This window comes from Phocoena phocoena, chromosome 1 (assembly GCF_963924675.1).
Source record: "Phocoena phocoena chromosome 1, mPhoPho1.1, whole genome shotgun sequence".
Taxonomy (NCBI): domain Eukaryota; kingdom Metazoa; phylum Chordata; class Mammalia; order Artiodactyla; family Phocoenidae; genus Phocoena; species Phocoena phocoena.
In genome coordinates, this window is record NC_089219.1 from 165,864,721 (window position 1) to 165,886,473 (window position 21,753).

General features: G+C 46.1%; 2 protein-coding genes across 3 annotated transcripts in view; both read left to right on the plus strand.

The window, feature by feature from the left end:
- The first annotated feature begins 2,739 nt into the window (after positions 1-2,739).
- LOC136118576 (WAS/WASL-interacting protein family member 2-like) lies at positions 2,740-12,173 on the plus strand. Its single transcript, XM_065871803.1, has 2 exons — positions 2,740-2,768; positions 11,096-12,173. The coding sequence occupies exons 1-2, from the start codon at positions 2,740-2,742 to the stop codon at positions 12,171-12,173; spliced, it is 1,107 nt and encodes a 368-aa protein (XP_065727875.1).
- Positions 12,174-12,856: 683 nt separating this feature from the next.
- SUSD4 (sushi domain containing 4) overlaps positions 12,857-21,753 on the plus strand; it is a 128,357-nt gene continuing 119,460 nt past the window's right edge. For both annotated transcript variants that reach the window (XM_065884587.1, XM_065884595.1), the window contains exon 1: positions 12,857-12,992. In XM_065884587.1, coding sequence (XP_065740659.1) covers positions 12,857-12,992 — 136 coding nt within the window. The remainder of the gene's footprint in view (positions 12,993-21,753) is intronic.

The following is a 21,753-nucleotide window of genomic DNA, read 5'->3' on the forward strand; positions in this document are numbered from 1 at the left end:
TCAGAGCTTCAGGCCCAGATAAGTCTTCAGATATCTGGCTTACAACTTGATTGCAGCCTTGCGAAAGGCCTCGAGCCACCCAGCTGAGCTGCTCACAGATTTTTGATTTCCGGAAACCATGAGATCAAAAATGTTGCTGTGTTAAGATGTGAAATTTTGGGATTATCTGTCGTCCATCAGTAGATAACGAAGGGAGTGTTCTCTTTAGATTGTATGTTCCTACTGAATCTGGTTTTCTGGGGAGGGGTCTAGGAATCTGCATGAATGTCTCTGGGTGATTCTTTGACCCTCTAGAGTTTGAGAACCACTGCTCTTTTTTTCACTGACTGCTCTCCCTCTTCCTTCCCTCCCTCCATTCCTTCCTTCCCATACAGTACAGTTCCCGAAAGCTCTGACCAGGGCCTCTTCTCTTTTTATTATGCACTCCCCAAGCAAGTACATCTATTCTGTGGCTTTAACAGACAGACTTGGAGCAACCCGTGGACCTACTTCTTCCACACCGAGCCCTCTTCAAAGCTCCTAAGCCCTATTTTCCAACTGCCTGCCTGATACCTGTGTGTGTATTTCCCTCCAGCAAGTCAAACTCAGTATGTCCAACATTGAATTCATAACCATTCTCAGGAAACCTTTTCATTTGTGTTCCCTATTTTTTGATAGTAATTTATAGCTTAGTCTCCTAGGCTTGATATCAAGCCTTGATATCATCCTTGCATCCTCTTTTTCCTTACCCTCAATGCATCTGAAGATCTGACACTCCTCCTCTTCAGTCCTCCATTCTCCCATGGCCACTGCCACCACTCTGGTTCACACATCATTACCCCTTAGCCGGCCTGTTGTGATGGCTGCTCCATTGTTTTCTCACTCTTCTCTTTCCCCACAACCTCTTCCATTCCAACCTTCAATCCACAACCTCTCCACTGTCCTTTGAATAAAGTTTAAACTCCTTGGTATGGCATGTAAGGTCCCTAACAGTGAGGCCCTAACAGGATGTTCTACGTTTATTATTAATAGCCATCTCCTGACTCACCCCTAAACACACATACTCTCTCGGCACAAGACGTTATCCATAATTTCCCAAACATGCCTTGAAATGGTCTCTATCTTTTCTCATACTATTATGACCCCTAGAGAATTAAAATTCTCCTTTGAGAATAAAAAAAAATCATACTGTAAAGCCCATTGCAAAATTTATTTGTGAAGCAGTTGCAATGGTAGATGTAGTTCATGTCCGCACCCTCTCATCCCAGTCCCCAAACCAGGTCAGGAGAAGGCAGGGGGAGAGCGTGGGTGCAAACCCCATTGAACTTGCAGCTACTTTGTTGCCTTCGGACATGAAAAAGGCATTTTCAGCTTCCTGTGGGTCTTCACCTGCTTTAGCTACACAGGTTGTACTTTTGTGAAAAGACGCACTCATTATTCATTTATTGAGCTGATAAGCATTTATTAACCCTGTCCTAGCATCATGGTGGATATCAAAGTTAAGACCTAGTTCCTGCTCTTTGTCAACTCTGGTAGAGAGTAGCAATTGGCCAGAAGATACTAAAATATCTGGGGACTTCACAGGTAAAGGAAATCACCTCTAGGTTGGAAGGGTGGGGAGTGGGGATAAGTAATTGCCTACCTTCCTTTCCTTGAATGTAAGCTCCAGAAGGGCAGGCATCTTTGTTTTGTTCAAGTCTGTATTTCCAGTAGCTAGATCAGCAACCTACACAGAGTAGGACCCAAGATATATCTGTTGAATGAACGGGTGACTGAATAAAAACTTTTATGTAGAAGAAGTGTAGGTTCGGGTTCATAACTGTGAGTTTCTTAAAGGCTGAGATGATAGCCATTTGCATTTTTATGGATTTGCATTGTGTTCAGCATACCTTAGGCACTCAATAAGTGCTGGATGAATGTCGAGTGATTCCATAGTGAGGTTTGTTTTCTCCCACCCCTTCCCTGGTGTCATTAAGTGTTAGCCTTCCTGAAGAAAATATTTATGCTAAGTTGACAGTGGTTTTAAAGGTAAGAGTCTTGGGGCTCCCCTGGTGGCGCAGTGGTTGAGAGTCCACCTGCCGATGAAGGGGACGCGGGTTCGTGCCCCGGTCCGGGAGGATCCCACATGCCGCGGAGCGGCTGGGCCCGTGAGCCATGGCCACTGAGCCTGCGCGTGCAGAGCCTGTGCTCCGCAATGGGAGAGGCCACAGCGGTGAGAGGCCCGCGTACCGCAAAAAAAAAAAAAAAAAAAGGTAAGAGTTTAAGAAACCAAGAAAAAAAGGCAAGGTGAAAGAAGATGAGACAAGATAAAAAGGTCAGGAAAATAACATTTTTAATGTAATTAACTACTGAAAGTGTTCCTGAAAGCACTGGTTTACCTTTATGCAAGAGTCAACTGAAATGGAAAATCTGACTATATGTGACGTTGTTAAACTATCTCATTAGCAACACTTGTTTGATTTAATCCAAGAACCAAATATTGCTATATAGAGGTCAAAGCTTAAAGTTATTGAAAACTTACCCAATTCAGAATTAAATAAAAAGGCCAAAGGCCCGGAGAATATTTATGCTGCTGTTCTTTTTTCCCCCCAGTGATCTAAATTTAACTAACTGAAATTATATTCTAAGTATCAGATATTTATGCCAGGCTCTGAAGTGGCAGCTAATTTGCGTACTGAAATTACTTGAGACTTGTTTTAGTGAGAAGCCCATTGGGTGCAGAAATAATTGCTGGGGAAGAATCAAAAGCAGGAGAACAGGATGGTCTTTGCCCTGAAGCAGCTCATCATGTAAGCAGGTGAAACAGATATTAAGAAAGCAGGGGCAGGGGGGCTGGGGGGGTGGGGGGGTGGGGGGGAAGAAGTAAAGAAATATTTGAGTTCAGATTCATTTACAGCCTTTTGGCACAGCCTGCTAGTTGGCCATTGAAATCTGAGCTTTCCTTCTTCAGAAACGGTTGTCCCTGGGACTACATTTCCCAGCGCCCTTTGCATCTATGTGAGACTATGTGACTAGTTGGCCATGTGACCTTATTCTGGCCAATGGAATGTGGGCAGAAAAGATGTGGACCACTTTTAGGCCTGGACCCTATGCCTTGCCCTCCTTCTTCTATGGGCTGATATATCTTTTTTTTTTTTTTTTTTTAAATTGTACTGTCTTGTCCCAGTTTTGAAGCCCTGAATAGAGGCTGGTCAGTCAGTTTCCCTTCTTAAACAGCCTATTAAGTCCACATCCCAAACCACTTCACTTGCTGGGCCCTAACACTCTGGGGCCACGAAACATATACCCTAATTGCCCCAGAGTCAGGTACCGGACAACTAGGGGTAACCCCTATGCCCAGAGCCCCACCCCCAAATTATTCAACTTAGCCAATCCACAGGAAGACCATGAAACCTAGCTAACCGCCCCCCCCCACCCACTTGCCATAAATCAGCTGCCCCCTAGACCCCCAGCCTGCTGTTACTCTGTTCCTGGGTACAGTCCCCTGTGTGGCCCTGCCTAGCAATCTTCTCTTGTTCAGAGCTCTAAGAATCAGAGAATTTTGCCTTTCATTTATCCAAGTGTCATTGTGTTGGGTCTCACCATCTTTAAATCTTATAAAACAGCTGAAATGGCAGTGATCACAGATTCTTGGAAACTATGTTGATGATGACAAAGTTGCCTTCTGTCTGGTCCTGAATGTCTTCCTCTAATTCCCACATCCCTGCCCCACCGTCAGTGCCCTGCACTGTCCTATGAAGAGAAAGGAGCTTCTATTATGTTGTTACTTGTTTTGGCTTATCGGTTATGTCAGTCTAGCCTACTATAATCATTATAGGAAAACAACCAACCCATTGCTAGGGATATAGTATGAAATGAGGAAGGCTCCAGAGAGAGACAAGGGAAGCCAGTATCTCAATAATCTCTATGAGGAGGGGAGCTCAGCATTGATCTTTTACAAAATGGCAAACTAGTTTTGCAGTTAGTCCTTACTGGCTATCCCTCCACTCCTGTCCAAGGAAATGCTTCAGTCAAAAGGTGCCTTATGCAGATAGATCTCCATTATCTCTAGTTTCAAAAAATATACCATCAGTGCATGGTATTCTCAAAGTTAACTTCATGTCCTTAGGCCCCAGGTTCATTCCGACCTTTTCCTCTTCTATGTTTATCTTTTTCCCCTCCTATCTTTTCCTTTGCATTGCAAATTAACTTCTAACTATCTAAGCATTACATAATAGTATTCTCAACAAAATTATATACAAATAAATAAATTAAATAATGAAAGTAAAATATAAATTATAGAAATAAAACTATTCTTTGATTAATCCTCCCCAACAATTCCATCTGCTCTCACCAACCCAGATGCAACCCCACTGTCTTCTGTGCATGGTTTCAGACAATTTTCCTTTTTATTCACATTAGTTAATAGAAAATCTGTGGTATTGTTTTTCTGTAAATCATGTCTTACTGTCCATTTTGTTCCACAATTTGCTTCTTTCACCCAACAATGTTTTGGAGAGCTCTCCATGGTCCTACATGGAGATCTAGTTTATACCTAGTGACTACATACTGTTCCTTAGTGTGACTGTACCACAATTCCTTTAGTCATTCCATTATTCAGGGTGTCTCCAATTTTCCACCATTACATAAATATCTGCAGTGAACATCCTGGGACATGCTTGCCTGAATACTTACTGGGTCCTGGGTGCTCTTCAGGTGCTTTCTAGGGGATCCCATTTAAGCCTCTCAGCAGTTGTATGAAGTAAGTACTGACATCATCTTTGCTTAGTGGGTGAAGTGTTTGAGGTGAACTTGCCAGGGCTTCTTTAGGGGTAATAATGAGTGGTGCGTTTGCAGGGCAATTTACCCTCCTCTAAGCGTAGCATGTTTTAAGGACACCAAAGGCTTTGTTTTAATCAGGTACAGTGAGACATGTAGACATGGAAATGACTGTCAGGAAAGAGGTGTTTTTCTTTATACTCACAATTCCCTAGAAGCAGGAGGCATGGCAAATCATGCAGGGCCACTTGGGGAAGCACCAGGACTGGCCAGGAGGCAGAGGGAGTGAGGGGTGCAGTGGGGAATGTGTGGTTTTCATGGGAAGGAATGGGTGAGGTGGATAAACAAGTGTATAATAGGCTAGTCTGAATAAATTCAGTGGGCTCTGAGGCATAGGGACTGTCCCTTGTCGTCTGGTACCTGGCCCTGTGGTGATCATGTCAGGGAGATAGTAACTCTAAGTGTGAGAGACCATAAAGGAGGTACTGGGGGGTGTGGGCTCTAGTTTACTATCTCTAGGAATTGCTTAGCCCTGGGAAGGGCAGTCTCTCCAGGGTCAGCAAGGCCCCAGGTGTCAAAGCACCAGAATACAGAAAATAAAAGACATGGTTAATACATAGCAATTTACACTCGTACCAGCAGAATATGGGAATTCCCTTTTCCCTGCATCATCACCAAACACTCGATGTTATCAGACTTATATTTGTAGTCCATATGATAGGGGAAGACAGTGTCTGTTGTTTTAATTGGCATGTTCTCATTAATTAGTGATGTTGAGTACCTTTCACGTATCTTTGGTCCAATGGTGAATAGTCCATTCCTGGCTCCTCTCTCCAATTTATTTCCACTCCTCCACAGTCTTCTCTCTTTTTCTTCAGACACAAACCAAACTTCCCTCCATGACTTTCCAAGCCTTTCTCAGTATGGCACAGGTGCTTTTTGGAAGTTTTACTTCTTGGCATTTCCCAACTTGTCTTCTAAATTCTACACTTGGTCTCTTTCCCCACCCCCTCCTTCCTGGTCTTTACACAAGCTGTTCCCTCTGCCTGGAAACTCACTGCACCTTCTCTTCCCTTTACACACACACACACACACACACACACACACACACTTCTATTCATACAACGTATGAAGTCACCCCCAGGATCCTTTTCCAGCACACTCCATCCTATCTGCTTTACAATCTTAGCACTTAGCCCATGACCCTGTAATTGCAGATTTACTTTTCTACTCTCTCCATAGGTTATAAACTGGTTGAAGGCAAAGATTGTGTCTTTTATATTTTTGTATCCTCCACACCTAGTACAATGACTGAAACATGTCAAGTATCCGAGAATACATCTTGAATGGAGGAAGAATGGGTGAGAGGTGACTGAATGAGCACTTTTTAAAATTTAAGTATAGTTGATTTACAATGTTTCAGGTGTACAGCAAAGTGATTCAGTTATACATATACACATATATATATTCTTTTTCAGATTATTTCCCATTATAGATTATTACAAGATATGGACTATAGTTCCCTGTGCTATACAGTAGGTCCTTGTTGTTTATCTATTTTACATATAGTAGTGTGTATCTGATAATTCCAAATTCCTATTTTGTCCCTCCCTCCTTTGGTAATCATAAGTTTGTTTTCTATGTCTGTGAGCCTATTTCTGTTTTGTAAATAAGTTCATTTGTATCATTTTTTTAGATTCCACATATAAGAGAGATCATATATTTGTCTTTGTCTTCTCTGACTGACTTCACTTAATATGAAAATCTCTAGATGGACCTATGGCAGGGGGACAGTGCTGGCATGGTACCAGCATGTTGCTGCAAATGGCATTATTTCACTCTTTTTTATGGCTGTGTAATATTCCATTGTGTGTGTGTGTGTGTGTGTGTGTGTGTGTGTGTGTATATATATATATATATATGACACTTCTTTATCCATTCATTTGTGGATCAACATTTAGGTTGCTTCCATGTCTTGCCTATTGTAAATAGTGCTGCTATGAACGTTGGGGTACATGTATCCTTTTCGAATTAGAGTTTTTGTCTTTTCCAGATATATGCCCAGGAGTGGGATTGCTGGATCATATAGTAACTCTATTTCCAAATGAGCACTTTTATCCTGTTCCACACTCCAGCCTTGGAAGTGTGTCTCCTCACTGAGTGTGTTATCCATCCAGGACAGAGGTGGTGGGTGGATCATATGCTTTGACAATTCTAGATCTGTACTCAAAACCAGCATCTAGTGCAATGCTAAGCTATGTTCTAGAACGTCCTGAGCTCATTAAATGGGTTGTGTTTGATTCTATGTTTTCCTGGATGGGCAGGATTGAGGAAACCCAGAGAGAAGAGAGAATATCAACTGACTTCAGTCTGGTTTTCAATGCCAGGGCAAGATTGGTGGGGATAGTCTCCTTTCCTTCTGCTGTTTATCAGTTAATTCAGAAAATAATTCTTGATTGCTCTACTGTGTTCCAGGCTCTATGTTTAGCAATAGGTGGACCAAGTAGAGAAACACTTGCTCCCAGAGAACTCACAATCTACTCAGAGGCATGGTACCAGTCTGCTAAGTGCAGGCACATGGGGATGAATGAAAAGGTGTGGACTGTGGGAGGTGCTTCGTGGAGATAATGTTTAGACACTGAGGGTTGATAGGACTGTGAAACAGTGTGTCTTCAAAGCTGGCATTCTGGGGTTCAGGGGCGCAGGAGCTGAGAGGTGCTCAAGAGGGAGGATGAAAGGGCCACAGAGCACAGAGTGGTAGAGTGTGGTTGATGCCATGCTGGACATAAATCCTTTCAGACACTTTCTGTTCAAGTGCCATCGTGTCCTTTCTCTGCTCACAAACCTCCAATGGCTTCTCTTCTCACTCTGAGTAAAAACCAGATCCCTGCCAATGCCTCTAAGGTCCACCTCAGTAGGAGACCTCTCCGGCCTCAGCCCCCCTAGTTGTCTGCATCACTCACTCACTCCAGCCTCATTGACATCCTTCCTGTTTCCTGTCCACAACAGGCATGCTCCTGCCTCAGGGACATTGCATCTGTTCTCCCCTTGCCTGGAAATGCTTTTCTCACAGAAAACTGCATAGCTCACTCCTTCAGGTTTTTACTTAAATGCTACCTTCCCAGTAAGGGCTTCCCTGCCTACTTTATGAAAAATTTAAACCTCGATCTTTGCACAGCACATGTGATAGACAGCCAGTTTCCCGTGACCCCTTCAGTCCACGCTCTTCTTGCTTCTGGTCACCTGTTTGCCCCATAAAGACTACATTTCCCAGCTTCCCTTGTAGCTAGATATGATCATGTGACTAGGTTCTCACTAATGATAGGTGAGAGAGTTAATTTTTGTGTAACTCCTGCCTCCCTTGCCTGAAAGGAAATTGTTTGCCTTAGATTCCCTTTTCTTATCACTCTCCCTCAGACTGGACCCCAGACAGATCAGTGACCCAGCTTCAGTCCCACACATGAGGACAGTATCTTAGAGGATGGCAGAATAATGAGGTAGAAGGAATCTGGGTCCCTGAATGACCCTATGGAGCAGAGATGCCCCATCCACCTAGAATAGTAAGACATTCACATAAGGGAGAGAAACTTCTATTTAAGTTACTGAATATTTGGATCACTTTGTTGTAACGACTCTGCCTATGCTCTAACCTACACATCTCCTCTATAATAAATTCCCTGATTTATTATTCTGCCTAGTACTTCCCACCATCTAACACTCCCAATATTTTCTTCTTTTGTTTATCATGTGTTCCTTAAGTAGACCGTGAGTTCTTCCAGGGCAGGGGGTTTAGCATGTTTGTTCACTACTGCATCTCCAGCACCTAGTACAGTGCCCAGTTCATAGTAGGTGCTCAATGAATATATTTGAAATGAAATGTTATTGTCCACTGAAAATGAAATCAAAGGCTATGCCGTGAATACAGAGCTTCAGTACGTTTTGAAAAAAATCCTAGGGCACGGTGGGGGACAGTAAGAGGATGGGAGAGGGGAGGGGAAAATGAGTGAAAACAGTGAGGAACGTCATTCATGGAGGGTTGAGAGAAGCGTGGAGTCCGAGGAGGGGTGGAGTTTTTAATCAGGTCAGAAAAGCCCCTCGACTCTCCTGTGTTTGGGAGGGAGGCTCTGGGGGCTTTGCTTCAGCATGTCTCCCCACTGGTATTGGTTTTGGCATTGACTTTTATATGAAAGAGGAAGAAAGATTAAGTTTTTCCCCATTTAGCAGGAAGGAAGTCATGCTCTCTCCTGCATTCCATCTACCCTTATTCTCATCCTCTTGAGAAAAATCTATATCCTAATATTCAGGATAACTTGCCTAGAATCCTTGAGGTGGAAGGTATTCATAGCAATAGCTGTGACGTATTGGGAAAACCATTAAGATGGAACTGAACTGCTTTAGATTTAATCCGATGCCTTCCTTGGCTGGGTGGTCGTGAGTAAATGGATTGAACTCCTTTGTCTTTAGCATCCTCGCCTGTAAAATGAGTGTTAACACTGGACACTGAATAGTGTCCCCCAACCTCCTGTACCTCAGAATGTGACTGTATTTCAAGACAGGGCCTTTAAAGAGGGAATAAGGTTAAAATGGGGTTGTTAGAGTAGTCTCTAATCTGATATAACTGGTGTCCTTATAAAAAGGATTAGGACACACACACACACACACACACACACACACAGAGGGAGACACCAGACACTTGCACACACAGAGGGGTGACCATGTGAGCACACAGCAAGATGGTGGCTATCTGCAAGCCAAGGAGAGCAGCTTCAGAAGAAACCAAACCTGCTGACACCTTAATCTCAGACTTTTGGCCTCCAGAACTGTGAGAAAATAAATCTTTGTTGTTTTATGACACCTAGTGTGTGATATTTTGTTATGACAGTCCTAGAAACTAATACATGAGATAATGTGGAAAGCTAACAAAAGGGTGTGCTGTACCTGCCCTCAAACGCTTGTCTTCTAAAGTTGCATTAATAGAAGCAAATATTTAAAATACAGGATGTGCCAGTCCTGTCGTATGCTGGTCAGAAGCCATAGAGTGAATGTGGAATCCCCTTCTGGAAACAAACTCTGATTGCTTGGGAGTGGGTGGCCATTGGGAAACTGGGTCCCATCCAGAGAAAGGCCACAAGGCTGGCGAGGAGTCTAGGCACTGTTACACTGTGCGAAGTAGCTAAGTTTAACCCAGAGAAAGGAAGAGTTAAGGCGACATAAAGCCATCTCCAAATGGGTAAAGCACTGTCTTAAGGAAGAGGAATTCCATCTAGCCGTGTGGGCCCAGATGGAAGAGCCGGAACCAGTGTGTAAAAGTTTCAGGGAGGTAGGTTTCAGTTCAGTACAAAGAGGGCTTTTCTAAGAGAGCTGTGGGCAAACATTACAGGCTTCCTCAAGTATTCCATGAGGCTGCATGACCACTTAGCAGAAATGTCAGAGGGGGGACTCAAGCACAGGTCCTGTGTTGGCACCAGATAAACTTGGATGTTTCTTTCAATCCTGATATTCTCTGTATGACTGGACTGTACTTATCAGCTGGAGAACAGGTCTCAATAGTGCTTAGACATATCTCTTATGATTATAAAGACATACACATGGTCAACAAATGTTTCTGAGTTTGTTGATTTGACGGCTTATTAGAAAGCTTTAGAAAATTTACTAAGAAAAACAATTACATAAGTATTCAAACTCTAGAGGTCAGTCATAGGACCTTGGAAGCATGGGTACCCAGCTAAGATTCTGGAGCCCCAAAGCACAAGCTTCAGCAGAAACGAACCTGTGCAAGTGAAAAATCTTAAACTTATTCTGTACAAAGCTGCCATCTCAGTTTTACAAAGCAAAAATAAATAAATAGAAAAAATGCTGAATTAGATTTATTTACTAAAAGTTAATCTATCCTGAAAGAATTTGTTAAAATTACTCCCAGTAAGAGTCGACAGAGTAAAAGCTGTAATTTCCTGACTACCATCAATCAGTATGTGAGATTTGGGGAAAGCCGACGGAAGCAGAGGATGATTTGGTGGCGGTATCCGAAACATGGTTTTCATATCCACAAATTGCTACAGAATAATGGGGTGCCGCTGGTTCTAAAGTGCAGCCTGCCTGCACCACCTCATCAGCTCACACCCCTTAACTACCGTGGCTGGGACGGAGGCCCTCGGAGCCAGGCAGGCCGAGGAAGACCAGTCTTAAGCAGGGCCAGCGGGCGGCCAGAACCAGTGGGGAGTGAGTTGCACCCTTCTGCGGGCTGGGGTCGAGCACCAAAAGCCGCAGAGAGACAACACCGACAAGGCGAACTCTCTCCAGATAAACTTGGATGTTTCCGAGGCAAACGCCCTCGAACCCCTTGGGTTCCGATCCACAGCCCCAGAAGCAACCCCCCCCCGCCGCCCCCTCCTCCGTACTCCACCTTCTGCAGCGGCACCGAGGACCCTCCCTCTCCCCGCAAGGAGAGCGCGCGCCGGGCGGAGGTTCGGAGGGGCCAGCGGATCTCCCAGACAGGCTCAGAGTCCTCCTGCACAAGCCTGCTGCTCGCAAAAGGGCAAATATCAAGGGAGCGGGGGAGGGGGAAGAGTGTCATTCGGGCTCTGAGGGGACACGCAGAGCCTTGGTGGGACGTGGTGAGGTGCGGAGAGCTAAACGCAGGAAAGGAAGCGACTTTGGCAATTGGCCTCCCCCGCCCCGCCCACGTGAACCCCGTCGGTGGTGAGGGTCTTGGGGTGGGGACCGGCCGGGCTGTGCACTCTTGTCCCACGGGTTGGAGCCACCACCGCGGCAGCAGCCTAAAGCGGAGCCCTCTCCCGCGCCGTGCCGCGCTCTGGGGGCACCGGAGGACGCGCGGAGGCCGCGGCGGCCACCCGGGCTCGCGCGCAGCCCAGGCGGAGACCGCCGTCCTGCGCCAGGAAAGGGGCGATCCGGCCCTAGGCCTGTGCCGACAGGTGCAGGCGCGCGGGCTTCCGATTGGTTGCGGCGGCGGCGGGTCCCTTGCCCCTCCCCGCGCCGGCGGGGCCCCTTCCCCAGCCGCGGCGCTGCCTGGGTCTGCGGAGGCGCGTGCCCGCCGCGTGCGTGTCCGGGCCGCGCGCCTCCGCCCCGCCCCCGCCCCCTCCCTCTCTCCGCGCCGCCGCCGCGCGCTCGGGAGCTCAGGTAGCGGGCGCACGGGTGACTCCTCGGGGGCGCGCGGCCGGACTGCCGTCCTCCCCCGCGCAACTCCCGCACCAGTCCGCTCCCGGAGCCTGGGGAGGGAGAGCGCGGGCGCGGGGGGCTGGAGCCGGGCGCCGCCGCCGCCGCCGCCGCCGCCGCCGCCGCCGCCGCCGCCGCCGCCGCCGCCGCCGCCGCCGCCGCCGCCGCCGCCGCCGCCGCCGCCGCCGCCGCCGCCGCCGCCGCTTCCGTCTCGCTCGCTCGCGCAGCGGCGGCAGCAGAGGTCGCGCACAGATGCGGGTTAGACTGGCGGGGGGAGGAGGCGGAGGAGGAAAGGAAGCTGCATGCATGAGACCCACAGGTAAGACCGAGAGCCCCGGAAGGGGCTTTCCATCCCGGGGAGGCGCTCGCAGGCCGAGGAGGGGGAGTTGGTGCCTGGTTCTGCTCCCCGAGGGAGGAATTTTTTGACAGCGCAGAGAAATCTCACTGGGGACTGGGCAGTAGGACCCATCCCGATCCTGGGGAAAACCAGAGAAGTAGCTGGGGGGATCCGGTGCCACCTCGTGAGATTGCTAGGAGTGAAATGTGTAGGCCCGGGGAAAAGTGTTTTTTCAGCCCCGAGAGGCTGGAAGGCTTTAGACTTTCCTGTCGTGGTCACAGCCGCTGAATCCGGGGGACCGGCGCGGAGCCAATGTGCGCTAACCCCTGCCCTCCCACCCCTCCTCCATCCCTCCCGCACGCGCAGCATCCCGCGGCGGCAGTTACTCAGTGTACCCCGCGCTGGGGAGAAGAGGGGGGAGCTCCCAGTGGGAAAGGGGGCGGGGGCCACGCGGGTGAGGAATAGGAAAGGAGCAGGGGAAGCCGAGGGTCCCGGTCCCAGGGCGGAGGAGGGGGAGCGTGGCCCCCGGCGCCCCGGCAGCCTGGAGTATCGTCGTGTTCGCTCTTGGTTGCAGACTCTTGCAAGCCGGATGCCCTCTGTGGATGAAAGATGTATCATGGAATGAACCCGAGCAATGGAGATGGATTTCTAGAGCAGCAGCAGCCTCAGTCCCCCCAGAGACTCTTGGCCGTGATCCTGTGGTTTCAGCTGGCGCTGTGCTTCGGCCCTGCACAGCTCACGGGCGGTGAGTGACCCCGCCGTGGCGGGGAGGGCCTGGGACGGCAGGGAAGGGGAGCCTGGCTGGCAGGATAGCCTTGCCACTACGCCCCCCTACACCCCACACTTCTGGGGTACCCGAGAACCCGAGGAGCCCCTGTGTCCCAGCCTGAGACCACCCTTCTTCAAAACCCCTGGAGTTCCCAGAAAATTCCTCTGTGGAGCCTGCATAGATTCACACACCCACATTCTGTCTGGAGCTTCCCACCAGCCGCCCATCCTGGCTTCTCTGAAGGAAAGACAATAAGCCTGGCCCATTATTCTCACTTTGGCCAAGAGAGAGAGAGAGAGAAAGAAAGTGGTGTATTTGTGGCGAACGTGTGTTTGTGGACCTTTGACCCTGGTCTGTGCCCTCAGCAGGGAGAGGTCAGTTTTCAGCTTCTGGATTTAGGCCAGAGTTGCAAGAACCACCTTTGTGAATGTGAAGGGTCTGGAAATGTGACCAGACTGGCTGCAGGACAGCTTTATTTGAAAGTTAACTTTCTCTTTGCCTTGGGAGGTGGTGTGTTCAGGCATGCCCGTGCATGTTGGCGGTGGGGAGGGGATGCACAGTTGTTCCTTCAGATGTGTTTCTGGAGAACTGCTTGGCTTATCCAGGTCTGAGTTACAGGGGGAATAAAGTCGAGTGCTTTTCTATGAAGTGGAAGTTAGCTGAAATCAAATTCAGAGCCTCCGTCCTCAGAGGCGGCTGATCTCTGACGTATTCGGTTCTGGGGGGGAGGGCTATCTTTTGGTTGTGGTAGAGGAAGATGGATGGCATTCCTGTCTGAATTTAAGAGCCTAAGGGTCTTTCTGCCACCACTGCTCTTTGCTGTCCGTTCCAGATTTCCTGTGAGAGCTTGCTGATGTGGGCATATTAAAAGGAGAGAATCATGTTTCTGGAGCTGAAAAACTGTTAATCTACAAAGAAATTATAATTGGTGGAAAAGCAGCTATTGATTGATACAAGTAAACCATTTTAGTGTTTTAAAATATTGCCGTTTTAGAGAATTCAAAGGTGAAGATGGAAATAATGAGTGAAAAATTAGTAGAAGTGGGGGAGGGCACTTCCAAGTTGGGCTTTAACACAGAGGAATCAATAACCCAGGCGTTGCACTTAGAGGTCTGAAAGATGCCAGGAGTCTAAAGGAGCTTCCTGTGATGTGCATGTTTATCGGAATTAGTGAGAAAACACTCACTTTGGATGGGGGACGCGGTTTTGGTTTTTCAACAAGGGGTAACTTTTTTGGTGCTCCCTTTTTTTATAAAAATGTCTCTGAGGCAGGTGTCCTCTTCGTAGAGACCAAGGTCAAGTGGGATGCCAGGCCAGCACCTGTGTGGCCTGCCAGGGCTCTGGTCACAGCCTCTGTCCGCCCGTGAGCTCCACTTGGAGGGTGACTGAGGGTGACTGAGACCAGGTGGGCAGGACAGCCTCGAGCAGGGCCTGGTCATCACCTCCCCTCTTCCCTTTTCTTTCCTTCAGTTCTAGCTGTCATTTCCTTAAACCAGGTGCACGTGATTCTCCATCCTCTCTGTTCCTTTCTCCAGTGTAGGTGACAGGTTAGTCAGGGTTCATCTGTGTGTGTCTTGACTGTTGTTATTGGAAGTGTGAGGTGTGAGCACAGCCTGGACTTGGCTGGCCCTTGGTTCTGCCATTTGTGTTTACAGAGCATCCCCCCACTCAAGGATCTCAGAGCTCAGTACACAGCACAACCCCCTCAGTCTCACATTAGTCACCCGTGCGGTTGTACAACACGTCTTTTACTCCCCTCTTCCGAGAGGCAAAGATATCAACAGAAAGATCCAGGGCCTTAAAGAAGGCGGGACGAGGGTTGCCTTTTACCTCTCCCTTCTTCTTTTTTTTTTTTTTTTTTTTTTTTTTCTGGTACGCGGGCCTCTCATTGTTGTGGCCTCTCCCGTTGCGGAGCACAGGCTCCGGACACGCAGGCTCAGCGGCCATGGCTCACGGGCCCAGCCGCTCCGCGGCACGTGGGATCTTCCCGGACCGGGGCACGAACCCGTGTCTCCTGCATCTGCAGGCGGACTCTCAACCACCGCGCCGCCAGGGAAGCCCTACTTCTCCCTTCTTAGTTCCCACACGCTGCAGAAAGGCTGGCCATCAGCTTTGTGTCCTCTGGAACTCCCTCAGGCTGAGTGTGATTTCTGGAAGATGATTTATCATTTCAGAATTCTTCCATGAATAAACAATGTGGGTGGAAAAGCGTGGTGGAGGATGTTCTATGGAGTTCACTGTACAGAGATTCCTTTCTTAGGAAAGAAATCCACGTGGAGGCTACAGGGTGGTTTCATTAAAGCAAATTCATTTTAATTCTAGACCAGTGCTTCTAAAATTTTAATGTACTTATGAATCACTTGGGATCTTGCAAAACGGCGGATTCTGGTTCAGCTGGTCTGGGGTGAGCCTGAGCGTCTCCGTTCCCAACAAGCTCACAAGTGAAGCAGTCACTACTGGTCTCAGGACCACACTTTGATTAGCAATGCTTTCGACGAAGAATTCCTTAAAACAAGTTGGTTCTGACTCCAGACTTTCTGCCATCTCTCTCAAATACCCAAATACAAATGGCCTGTGAAGAGACAGAAATCTCACCCAAGCGTCTCATCTTTAGGTGACACACGGAACTGAAAGTCAGCCCTCAGAGGGTGCTGTCTTTTTTTTTTTTTTTTCCAACCATGAAAAGGTGCCTATTTAATAGACACTGTTCTGAAATGTGGATTTTCATTATTGATTGCTTTCAATGGAAAAGGAACATGACAATAGCAAGATATAATAGTCTCAGCTAGGAGGGGAAAAAAAAAGAGCATGTAGCCGATACAGGAGTTACAGAAAAAGCCTGAACTAGAAAGGGAAAAATTGAGCAAGTGATCAGATGAAGAAAAGGGAGGAAAAGAACTGTCAAAAACGAAGTGCTTTCTCCTAGAAAGCCAGAGGTTCACTTCAGTTCTCGGAGCCCTAAGGGAGCTTTAATGAGCCTGAGTTGGCCTGAGGTGACTTTTGGATGGCTCCTTCCAGGTTGCCGTTTATATATTAGGAAAGAGGGCCCACATTTGGGGCCACTAAAGTCATATACCGTGAGAGGAGTAACATCGGGTTTACAGGGAGACGCAGGGCCTCGCTGTTCCCAGAATCTGCACGCAGCACAGCTTCTGCTGCTTCTCTCTTCTTCCCTCGCAGTATGTGTTCCCTGAGATGGTTTTTGGGTATTTGAGGTCTGCCCGGAGTGGTCCACCCAGGCTTAGAGGAAGAGAGCTAAGAGTTTGCTTTATGTTTAGGTCCTTGAAGGCGAACTCATTAGTACAACCTTATAGTATCAGGAACACCAGCCACGCTCTGCTACTTGATAGCTTTGGGGTTTTGGGCATTGGAAGCCTCAGTTTTCTCATCCATAAAATGAGGATGATGCTGCCTAACTTTCGGGGTTGCTGTGAGGGATGGGAGTCGCGAACACACTCAGTAAATGTAGACAGTAGTGAGCAGGGGGCTAGCCAACCTGTAACCTTCCCGGCCTTTGTTTTATTCCTTCAGTAAAACCTGTGACAAGCACTGCTGTATATAATGTTCTTTTCCCCTAGAAGAACCCTTCCTTCCTCTCTAGTTTTTGCCCAGTGAACACATTTCTCTTTAAGACCCAACTTAAAATGCCATCATCTCTTTCATATTTCATTTCCCCCCTGCACTAGGTATAACCCTTTGTCCTAGTGTCATCTCATCCACTAGAGCATAAGCCCATTGAAGGCAAGAACCTTGACTTTATTTATTTTCATGTCCCAGGCACCCAGCACAGCATCTGACACACAGAAGATGCTCAGCTAATGCTGACTGGCAGCAAGAAAAGACATTCCCAAATTGCTGACACACCGTTTAGAAAATAATTACCATGGGCGGTTACAAAAGTGCTACAAGAGTGTCATGGCGATTGAGGCCACTTCCACTTGGAGGAGGCCTGGGAGGTTGGAGGAGAATTCAGGAAAGGTTCTAGAGAAGAGGTGGCACTTAGGATGAGATCTGAGGGAGGCAGTGGTTGCAGCATCTCAGGGGAGAGACACCTTGTGCAGAGGTGTGGAGGTGGTGACGTCATTGAACTGTTCAGGGAGACAGAACAGTCTGGATCGTCTAGAACATGGTAGGCCTGCAGGGAACCAGTAGGTAAGGAGGAGCAATAAATAGATTGGGACCCAATCATAAGCCCCCGTGAGGATTCCGAGTGTCGCACGGCAGGCAGTGGGAACCACTGAAGGGTTTAGAGCAGGAACATAATATCATCTGAGCTATGCTCCCTTTCCTTTCTCTGCTTCCAAGTCTCTGACCCAGGACACTCCCCGTTGGGCTGCCCAGTCTGCACATCAGAGTTGTGGCACTAGTACCGCTGGCTTAAGCTCCTGGAGGTCTTGTTTGGGCCATGTGGCCGTAGCATTGAGCTGTGTGCCAGCAGGCAGGAACAAATGCTGTCTGCCCAGCTCACTGAGTTGGAGGTGCCAGTCTCTTGGAGTTTGAGAAAGATTCCTTACGTGGTAGAGTGTAAGCTTCTCCTGCAATGTTATGTCTAAAAGCCACAGTTTCAACCTGTACTTAATTCAGTCTGTAAACAAAAGTCCCAGCACCTCAAATTATAAAGCATGTTTCTTCAACAAAAGGCCACTCTAATATAAGCAGCATGGAAACGCTTTTGATTTATCCCCGAGGTGAAATCGGAAAGCTCTGGGAGACAGGAGAAGGATTTCATACCACAAGTAGCGAATCTCTCATCTCGGAGGCCTGAAGTGGCAAGTTGGAGAGAGTCAGTAGTTCTTTAATTCCTGAGAGTAACAAAGAGTGTAGGTGAGGATTGCTCTCCAGTAAATATTGATTAGATACGGGAAGAAAAGCACCCATGTGACACTTTTCCTGATGTCAGAGGCATATTTCAAAAGCTTCCAAAAGGCCATGGAGACTTGCCCTTAGCTGGGAAGCTGTGGTACAGCTTGAGAGCCCAGTGTTCTTTACAGGGGTGATAGATCAAGTTCAGTCTCTGCTGTTAAATAGCCACGTGGCTTTGGGCAAGTTGTGTAACTTCTCCTGAGCTCAATTCCTTCCATATCACTAACATTCTTTAATTCTGTGATTATAGGAATTTGGTGGGTTCTGAACACTGGGGGTAAAAGCCAGCTCTGTTTTTTCCATCTATTGATCCATCTTTTGTGAGTGTCTGTTGCATGCCCTGGGGATATGAAGATAAGGGAATTGAATGTAGTCCTTGATCCTTAGGAAAGTGACAAGTAAGGGCTGGTTTCTTCTCAAAAGTTTGAATGCAGAAGATTGCATCACACTGTTTTCTTCACGTACATTTTTAATTCAATTGAAAATTTAGTGTTATTTATTGATACTGAAGAGGAAGGTGATTTTTCCAGACTTCTTTTATCCTTGTCTTATTTTGCAAGTTCATTTGGTGTTTGATAATTGAAATAACCGCACTTAGTAACAATATGTCTAGAGAGGTCATTGGGATCATTGTCTCTGAATTGAGGGAAAGAAAGGGGCAGAAAAATAGGTTTTCTGATTTGTTTAGAAGCACAGTTGCATTTCGCCAAAACCAACCACAGCACTTAGGACAGATGCATCAGATGTATATTCTCATGGATCAGATACAACATTTTGTTGATTTATTGGTCCATTCTCACAAGAACAAACTGTCAACTGTTGCTAACCATGGAAGATTGGAAAAAGATGGGACAAGTTTTATTTCTTTTATTTTTGAGGGGGACAAGTTTTAAATTGGCCAACACCTGAGTGATTGATAAAAATTTGTCAATTGTTGTAATAATACTAATGGCAAACCTTTAGACAGTGCTTACTCTGTGCCAGTGCTGTTCTCCTCATTTACATATATTAACTCATTTAATCCTCATGACAGCTCTACGAAGTAGGAACTATTATTGCTCAGGGTCACCCCAGGCATGGTGACCCATATTATCCTTTTAATTGTAAACTTTCTCCGTAGGCATGGAAATGCTAATCTCTAAATGCATTTTTTTGCTTTTTGTGTTTCAACCCAAGTATTTCTCTTTAAGCCACAGTTATCAAATATTTTGGAACTGTGGCCTGCCCCACCTTGGAATAAGAGAACTCTTTTTTCAATTAAAGTATAGTTGATATATAATGTTACATTAGTTTCAGGTGTATAACATAGTGATTTGATAGTTTTTAAGATTATGCTTCATTTAAATTTATTATAAAATAGTGGCTCTAGTCCCTGTGCTGTACATTACATCCTTGTATCTTATTTATTTTATTTTTAAATTATTTATTTATTTATTTTATTATTTATTTTTGGCTACATCATGTCTTAGTTGCAGCACGCGGGATCTTTGTTGAGGCATGCGGGATCTTTCCTTGCGGCGCGCGGGCTTCTCTCTAGTTGCGGCACGCAGGCTCCAGGGCACGTGGGTTCTGTAGTTTGCAGCACGCAGGCTCTCTAGTTGAGACACGCGAGCTCAGTAGTTTTGGTGCAAGGGTCTAGTTGCCCCAATCTATTTGTCAGGATCTTAGTTCCCTGACCAGGGATCAAACCTGTGTCCCCTGCCTTGTAAGGGGGATTCTTTACCACTGGACAAGGGAAGTCCCTCTTATTTATTTTATACATAGTAGTTTGTACCTCTTAATCCCCTTCCCCTATTGTGTGCCTCTCCTCACTGGTAACCACTTGTTTGTTCTCTGTATCTGTGTCTGTTTCTGTTTTGTTATACTCATTTGTTTTATTTTTAAAATTCCACATATAAGTGAAAACATGCAGTGTTCGTCTCTCTCTGTCTGACTTACTTCACTAAGCACAATATCCTCTAGGCTTATCCATGTTGTTCCAAATGGCAAAATTTCATTCTTTTTTATGGCTGAGCAATAGTCCATTGTATATGTATACCACATCTTCTTTATCCATTCATCTGTTGATGGACATTAAGGTTGCTTCCATATCTTGGCTATTGTAAATAATGCTGCTATGAACATGGGGGTGCAGATATCTTTTCAAATTAGTGTTTCATTTTCTTTGGATATATGCCCAGGAGTGGAATAGCTGGATCATATGGTAATTCTATTTTTAATTTTTTGAGGAACCTCTGTGCTGTTTCCCATGGTGGCTACACCAGTTTACATTCCCACCAACAGTGTGCAAGGGTTCCCTTTTCTCTACATCTTCACCAACGCTTATTATTTGTTGTCTTTTTTTAAAAAAATGTTTATTGGATTATAGTTGATTAAAAATGTTGTATTAGTTTCTGCTGTACAGCAAAGTGAATCAGTTATACATATACACATAGCCACTCTTTTTTAGATTCTTTTCCCATGTAGGTCATTACAGAGTATTGAGAAGAGTTCTCTGTGCTATACTTTTAATATATTAATATTTGTTATCTTTTTGACGCTAGCCATTCTGACAGGTGGTTTTTCATTGTGGTTTTGATTTGCATTTCCAGGGCGCTCTTTTGTGTTGTGACTCAAAAGCAGAAAATATATAAGCAAATCAACAACAGCAACAGAATCTCTCAACTCGAGAAAAAGTGAGAGCCACAGTGCCTAAATCTTGAGCTCCGAATGGAGAGAGGGAAGGGGCTAGAAACTCATGAACTTATCAGGATGTGTTTTATTTCAATTCCAGTCTCTTTGTGACTGTCTGAGGAAGGGGGTCAGAATGAATAAGATATGCTCTGAGTCTCACCTGCCCTGAGGAGGAAAGGGTGTGAAAACAAATGGCTGGTCTCTGGGGCCTTCCGTTAGTGACTGTCAGACCATCACCGTCCCCTCCTGTTTATTGTCCCCAATGAGAAAGCCTTAGTGACTGTCAGACAATCACCATCCCCTCCTGTTTATTGTCCCCAATGAGATAGCCTTAGTGACTGTCAGGCCGTCACCATCCCCTCCTATTTATCGTTCCCAATGAGGTAGCCTTCCTTGGAGGGGTCCTTTTCCACGCCATGTTGTCAAGCACTAATAATAACTTGAGCTAGTATGTGCTTAGAATGTTATGGTTTGCAAGGTGTTTTTACATGTATCACCACCTTTAATTTTCTTAACAACCCAGTGAAATGAAGAGTTTTGATTTTTCTCTCTCTCTCTCTTTTTTTCTTTTTAATTTGAAGAGACATTCTCTGGGAGGTTGATCTCCTAAGGTCCCACAAATAGACAAAGACGGATAAGCAGCCAGGCCTATTGGTCGAGACTTATCTCTTCGGGGCCAGCCTTTAAACCTGTCTTTTCATTTATACGATGTAGATGATAATCTAATTAGTACATATCAAAAGATAAAAAGAAAAATTATAGCTGAGGATCATGGGCACGAGGAAAAGTTCCTTCAACAGCTTTGAATTAAGAATAAGGTTTGATATTTGATGAGATCTGAGCGCTGTTTACTCTACTGTCCAGGAAGATGTTTGTGTTTGATGGTATGAGCTGAAGACACTAAGTTTTAAGGAAGCATTTGGCCCAGTATTTCTTCTTTAAGAAAAAGATTGCTCTACTATTCTAAGACAGAAGAAATTATCCACTCAGGAAGAAAAACAAATAGAAATAATTAAGTAACTTGCTCACAAACTGGAATTGAAAGTGCATTGTAAAATAGCTTCTTCATTGAGAGTATTGTAATTGCTTCATTCATCTGAAACAAGGTAAACTGGGAACATCAGAGAAGTAAAACAAAATAATTCTTGACATTGTCTGGCGATGCCAGTAAACTGGGGAGCACTATGGTGGGTGAGCCTCC

What these genes read in the sequence shown, in the direction of transcription:
- LOC136118576 (XM_065871803.1), top strand. Translation starts at nt 2,740, where the DNA reads ATGGTCTTTGCCCTGAAGCAGCTCATCAT. An exon ending in GCCCTGAAGCAGCTCATCAT is followed by an intron (nt 2,769 to 11,095) that starts GTAAGCAGGTGA and finishes TCCGATCCACAG; the next exon opens with CCCCAGAAGCAACCCCCCCC.